Consider the following 7267-nt stretch of genomic DNA (forward strand, 5'->3'; position numbering starts at 1 on the left):
GGATGCATTTGTGTCGGATCGGGTTTGCTGATACACAATGAAATATTATGTTACACTTGGAAACAAGAGGGAAACAAAATCTAACTTAACATTTGAAATCAAGGAATAATTAGCCAAAAAAAAACTTGATCTAAAGCAACCAGGAATGTTCGATCCAATGGAGCCTGAAAATTTCGAAACACCACCAAACACAAACAGACGAACGTGAAAACATGCACTCCAAGAAAGAAATAGAAATGGAATTTTGTAAATGCTAATAGCTAGCGCTATCACAGCACACGTTCCAAATTTAATCTTGCCAGAAACATGCCAAATTTAAAACGCCGTAGCTGTAGCCAACCCTTACCCGCAAAGGATCCACCCTAAACTTGGACGCGTCCCCTCCGCCGCTCCCTTAAATTTCGCCTCCACCGTACCTCGTCGCAACCGACACCGACCAACCAACGAGCTTCGCTCCGCGCCGGCCAAGCTCGCCGCCATTCTTTCTCCCATGATTGTCCGGGTGTCCTGACGATCTTCTTCCCCCATGTCGGCGATCGTCGCGCACCACGATGACGGCTCGCCGCCGTCCCCGCCGCTCTACCTGCTGGAGGTGACGGTCATCTCCGCGCAGGACCTGCACCGGCGCCGCCGGCTCAGCCACAGGGTGCGGGCGTACGCCGTGGCGTGGATCGACGGCGCGCGGAAGCTGCGCACGGAGGTGGACCTCGCCGGCGGGGCTGACCCGACGTGGAACGACCGGTTCCTCTTCCGCGTGGACGCCGGGTTTCTCAAGTCGGAGACCGCCGCCGTCGTCGTCGAGGTGCGCGAGACCCGGAGACTCGGCTCCGACGTCGTGCTTGGCCGCACGGGGATCGTGGTGAGCACCTTCCTGCGCGTGCACTCTTCCAGCAGGCTCACCGCCGCTGCCCCGGCGGTGGCCGCGGCGCCCACGGGCCGGCAGGTGGCGGCGCTGCAGCTCAGGCGCCCGCGGTCCCTCCGGCCGCAGGGCGTGCTCAACGTGGCCGTGACGCTGCTGGGCGCCGCCCAGGCGCGCGCCGTCGCGCCCATCTACCACATGCCGGGGTCCCCGGACGCGTTCGCCATGAAGGACCTCGTCGCGATGAGGCCGGCGCCGTTCCTGTGCGAGATCACGGAGGAGGGCGCGACCGAGGCGAGGGAGCTGGAGCACCACGCGCGCCGCCAGCGGCCGTTGGTTGAGCACTCCGGGCCGCTGGACCCGAGGGGCGCAGCCATCGAGCAGAGCAAGCTGGCGATGAAGCTGGAGAAGTGGAGGGTGGATCTGTCCCCGGACCACGGGGATCATGACGGTCGCGGCGGCGGCAAGTCGGGGAGGTGGCTGCGCCGGAGCTCCTGCTTCCGCCGGCAGGAGAGCTGGGAAAGGTAACTGGTGATGAGTCAATCAAGGTGGCCGGGTGGCATGGCTGCATGCATGGCTGGCAGGATGTGTGCATAGTACGAGAGAGATCAATTGCTTGCCCGATTAGTACGTTTTTGCTCGCTATGAGCCAGCTTAATTTGTTATTAATATTCTTATCACATCGTGTAGCACAAATAGCATGAGGAAGAAATTTATTTTAGGCCCTATGACAACTCCAAGTTTACTTTTACCCACAAAGAAAATAACAACACCCCTCCCTTCTCCGAATCGATTGATGCACGCGAACATACTCAGAGCATCTCTAACAAATGCCCTATCCTATATTCAGTTTTTAGTGTTATAAAGCATTTGTTTTAGCATTTTAGGACATCAATTTTTATTGTTTTTTCAGATGCCCGATTTTAGAGCACACATTCTTCAAGAGATGCCCTATTTTAAACACATTCGATTAACATTCAAACATTTTTTCGAACTTGATTTCAAACTTATGAACTACAAACCATCATTCGAACTCGATTTCAGACCCTAAACTCGATTTCATAAACCTAAACTCGATTCTACATAACTAAACTCGATTCTACGCCAATCAAAGTCATCCGACGAATCGGATGATCCGTTCGATGTCCACTCGAAGGAGGAGCTCAACTCGATCACCGTCTTCACCGTTGATGGTCCAGCCTCGTCGAGCTTCTTCTTCTTCTCCATCTCGCGCTTCTAGAAGACCTCGCGCTTGTACTGCACGTACTTGGGATGCTCCCGAGCAAACCGAGCCATTGCCTCGTCGTCGGTCTCAATCACCCTCGTCGGCTCCTCCTTCATCAACCGGGTCTTCACTCGGTTCTTCATTGGGGGCCCGACAAAGATGGCGTCTTGCAGGGAGGTGATGTCCTGGAAGTTGAGCTCCTCCCGGGAATGCCGAGCCGCCACCCGACGATGTCGTACGCTCGAGCAGCCAAATCAACGGTGTTGAAGGTGCCGAGGTAGTAGCGTACGCTCTCGTGCTGCAGCTCCGCGCTCCACCGGCCCGACGGCCTCACCTGCACGCCCTTGTAGCCGGAGCTAGCCTTCATCTTTTCGGCGCCACCATGGCGGAGGCGACGGCTAGGGTTTGCGTGCGGGGGTAGGGAGCGGCGGTGGTTGAGGGCGGAACACGGGAGCAGGCTAGGGAGCACGAGAGCGGCGGCAGCAAACCCGATTTGGGGGCAGGGGAGCTCGGGAGCGGCGGCGGCAGCGGACGGGATTTTGGGGCGGCTCCTAGGGTTTATGGGCGTCGACGGATGTGATTTGGCGCGGTGGCGGGTGCGGACGATGACGGGGAAGCGATTGGGGGCGGCGACGCGTCGGAGGATGGCCGAATGTGAGCGGCGGCGGTGGATTTGGCTGGTCGGGCGGTGGCGATAGGTGGAGAGCGGGAGGAGGAAGAGCGGTTGGGCGTGCGCGGGGGGGGGGGGGGGGGGGGGGATGGATGGAAAGAATAGGGCACGTCTCCGCGCGGTCCTCTCTGCCCCAAATAAAGGGCACGGAGGGTCAAAATTTAGGGCTGCCCCATTTTAGGGCATTGCTTAGGGCACCTGCTGGAGCTGTGTGTTTTGCCCACCGGTGCCCTAAAAAGCGGTTTTCTGGGCACGAAGACTAAAATAGGGCATCTATTGGAGATGCTCTTAGAGAAAGACATGATTGATGTACGTTGAGTGCAACTTAACAGCTAATATAATTATTTAATCACAAAAAAGGATTTCCCCCCTTTGTATTGCAAAGCAACCAACCGAAACAACAATGATGGGTGCTCGGACGAAAGCAGCACACTCATGCTAAAAAATACAAATGAAACAAATGACGACACAAGCGGATCGACAAAAACGAAAAAGCCTCGTGTCCAATGTGCCCACCAGGGATCTCTCTCCATGCTTCAAGACTCCGAAGCGCCAGTACCAATTAACACCTTCAAGAAGGACCGCGAAGATGACGACGCTGCTGTCAAGGGTTTCCACCCGGTACGCGACGAGACGCGAGGAAGGGTAGCCCCCTACACCCTCGAGAAAGGTTCGGCGGCAACCACAGACGCCATCGCGTCGGTGTTGGCCAGGACGACAGGAGTTTCCCCCAATCCCAACCTGCACCTCGGGTGCTCAAGAGCCTACCACCCAACCGTTCTCCACCCTGCGCCAACACGGTCTTGAAGCCCTCACACCGTCCCACCATGACACCGCAAGGTAAGGCCTACACAACGACGAATAGGAGTCGGAACTAGGGGCAACAACACCATCGGCATGCGGGAGGGATCAACCTCCACCATTAACCACAGTAGCTGACCGGACGCAAGAGCAGGAGCATACCAGGCCCGTGGGTCCACAGGCCTGGCCGGGACCTCAAAGCTCGTAAAGCTCCCGCCCTCGCGCTGCAACAGGCACACCATCAACGTCACCACCCCCGTCTGAGCTGCTCCTCCTCCTCACCACGCAGAAAATATCGAAACCGCGCTGGTGGTCGGCCGGCTAGAACCCAGATGGGGCGCATAGGGCCCAGATCTGGGCCCGGGGCACGCCGCCGACAACCGCATACCACCGCGTCACCCCGCCACCTCGCCCGCCGCCGACCACCGCACACCACCATGTCACCCCGGCACCTCGGCCGACGCCGGCCCCCTCCGCTGGGTCGCCGGACCGCCGCCTACCCGAGTACCACCCCTTCACCGAGAAACTTTAGAAAACAGGAGCAACTATTTTTATGGTTCTGTCTTCAATTTCAGAGATAAATTTCTCAAACAACAATCCAACTGTAACAGCATGCACATCAAGAAAAAAATACATCACATACACACTGCATTCCTAGATTTAGTGTTATCAAGGAGTAAGCTTATCTGAATCATGTACACCAAGGATATAATCATAACCCACACACCACAACAACAATATTTGTTTCTCTGACATTTTCCATTCAAAGGAGCAGACCAAGCTCTTGAAAGGGTTGTGGCTAAAAACATGAAATAATTTTCAACAAAGATTAAGATAATATGATCAAATTATCGTGCATGCTAATTCTGTGCATTTGTTGTTAAATAAAGGGTTTATACTTGTGACTATTCCGTATTAACCCGTTTAACACTATGCACAAAAAAAGTAAATCCGCTATACATAAGATTTCAGAGTATTGAGTCGTCTCGTATCAAACAAATATTCTAAAAACAATTCCTACTGGCCTAGCACTAAGAGACCAGCTTATAGGGCGTTAACATATCTTATAAAACTTGATCTGAAGTTACTCATATACATATGTAAAATGATGATCAAGTATATCAGAATAGGTATGTGTTTTTTTTCTTAAACTTTGCATCTCAGGAGCTAGTTGCTGAAAAAATAGGAGTCTAATCTTTTCGTAATAGATGTCTTTTCAAAAGCGATGATCGAATATCTGAATGACTAAATAGTAGCTTCCTCGTTATTATCGCACCTCCAGATGTGAAATTGACATACAATATTGGAATCAAAAGTGAAAAGTTACCATGTCTCCTAAACTTTTAGCACAAGCTTTCTATTTAACACGAAGATAGGTCTCATAACATTTGCATAAAATCCATATTTTGATGGACCATTTATATAAATAGATTCACCCACTGGTGGAAAAAGGGCCTTTGGTCGCGGTTCGCAACTGCCATTAGTCGCGGTTGCGCAACCGCGACCAAATAGGCGCGACTAAAGGCCCCCCTCTTTAGTCGCGGTTGCTTAAGAACCGCAACTAAAGGCCCGTCCACGTGGGCGCCAGGCGGCCGTCGGGGCGGAGGACCTTTAGTCGCGGTTCTTCTGGCCAACCGCGACTAAAGGCCGCCGCAGGTTTAGGTAGCCCCCCCCCCCTAAACCTGTTTTCTGTTTAATTTGTATTGTTTTATTTCTTTTGTGCTTTATTTTAATTTTGAAGGAGTTTCACATATTCTACGGTTACAAATTTTATCACAATGGGGCAAATAATATACCATTGAAAGCTACAAAAAATGCAAAACCTTTACAAGTAGTTTTTACAAACTTTTTTCCGTAGTTTTTACAAATTCTAAGAACTGAGAGAGGCGCGCGCGTGCGCGCGCGGCAGTGCCGGCCGGCCGGCGGCGTTGAGGGCGGGCGAGCGAGGCGGCGCGCGTGCGGTGGGCGAGGGAGGCCGGTGATACCGGCCGGCGGCGCCGTACGTGGGCGAGAGGGGGCGGCGTCGAGGGCGAGGGCGACGGCGGGCGACGGCGGGCGGCGTCGGGCGGCGTCGAGGGCGAGGGCGACGGCGGGCGGCGTCGAGGGCGAGGGCGACGGCGGGCGGCGTCGAGGGCGAGGGCGACGGCGGCAGGCCTTCGGCGCGGCAGAGATCGGAGAAGACGAGAAATGGAGGCGACGGTTCGGGCCCTTGTATTTATAGCCCCCCCCTTTAGTCGCGGTTGGGGAGGCGACCCGCGACTAAAGGGTAACCTTTAGTCGCGGTTGGCCAGACCAACCGCGACTAAAGGGTTTTTTGGCGGGTTTTTGCGTTCCCGCGCGCAACGACCTTTAGTCGCGGTTGGGGAGGCGACCCGCGACTAAAGGGTAACCTTTAGTCGCGGTTGGCCAGACCAACCGCGACTAAAGGGTTTTTTGGCGGGTTTTTGCGTTCCCGCGCGCAACGACCTTTAGTCGCGGTTGGCCAGGCACGACTAAAGCCCCTCACGTGCACCAGCTGGCCACCGAGCGCCCTGGGCCCAGGCCTTTGGTCGCGGTTCGTATTCCGAACCGCGACTAAAGAATTCATTAGTCGCGGTTCCTACAGTTTCGCGACTTATGGGGCTGGACGGAAGCCTCTTTTTCTACCAGTGACCTATACCTGGTCGTCCAATCAACTGTTTTTTTCACTCCTGCATGCAAAAATATGCTTAGTAAATAATAAGCGAGCTGGTTGTATCAGTTGGTTGCAGTCCAACGAGCTAGTTCTATCGGTTGGTTGTTATTTTATAATAAAAAGCGGGAAAACTCTATTTCGTCTATTTGGGTATGAGTAAGACACTCGATTATATCGTATTTGTGAACTAGAATCATCTTACTCCCAACTCATACACCTACAACAACACATTTCTTTTCCTTTGCACAGTCTCTTGATCTGCCCTGCCTTCTAGAGACCGAGTGTACAAGACATGCGCGTGTAAGCAACACACTTACATTATTGGGTACAAACAACATATGATTTGAAAGGTCGTAACAAGAGTAGGAAAATCACCACCTACGATTGCAAGATATTGAAAGGTAGCAGCGGCATACGGATGGTGACCTCGCAGCAATCAGAAGGCCACTTCCGCCTTGGCAAACTCCTCTCTCTTCTGGGTCACGTCCGGCACCATCTCGCCGAACCTGCAGGGCGGGCTGACCACCGGCACCACCGTGCCCCGCGCGTACCGTCCACCACGCCCGTTGCCAAGTCCATACTCGTGCACGTCGTTGCTCTTTTGTGCGATGATGACGGAGTTCACCACGTCGTCGTCGGGGTGACAAACGGCGAGCACCTCCAACCCGCCTCGACCAATGTCCTGGGGATCGACGATCGGGTAGATATGCGCGTGTAAACATCTCAATCCCCTGTAAGTCAAATTTCATCTCAATCCCCTTCAATCCTCTTCAATCCTCTTATGATGGGGATTAACCGAACAAGCCCTTAGTGGAGCTTGTCGAGCCATGGGCGGATTCCGTGGTCAAAAGCAACATGCATCGCCCGTCAGACATAGCGACCAACTTGAGAACGGGACAAACGTACTCGGGTACGAATACGACACCGATTAGACATCGTATTTGTGAACAAAAATAATCTTATTCCCAACACATACACCTTCAACCCCCGCACAAAAAAAACAAAAAACAAAACACATACACCTGCAACAACACTTGC

The 7267-nt window shown here is 53.6% G+C and overlaps 1 protein-coding gene across 1 annotated transcript; it reads left to right on the forward strand.

Annotated features, from left to right (window-relative positions):
- Positions 1-430: 430 nt before the first annotated feature.
- LOC123406215 lies at positions 431-1580 on the forward strand. The gene has a single exon (XM_045099691.1). It carries the CDS (start codon positions 527-529, stop codon positions 1385-1387), a length of 861 nt encoding a protein of 286 aa, XP_044955626.1. The 5' UTR covers positions 431-526; the 3' UTR covers positions 1388-1580.
- Positions 1581-7267: the final 5687 nt, after the last annotated feature.

This window comes from Hordeum vulgare, chromosome 6H (genome assembly GCF_904849725.1).
Source record: "Hordeum vulgare subsp. vulgare chromosome 6H, MorexV3_pseudomolecules_assembly, whole genome shotgun sequence".
Lineage (NCBI taxonomy): Eukaryota > Viridiplantae > Streptophyta > Magnoliopsida > Poales > Poaceae > Hordeum > Hordeum vulgare.

What these genes read in the sequence shown, in the direction of transcription:
- LOC123406215 (XM_045099691.1), top strand. Translation starts at nt 527, where the DNA reads ATGTCGGCGATCGTCGCGCACCACGATGACGGCTCGCCGCCGTCCCCG.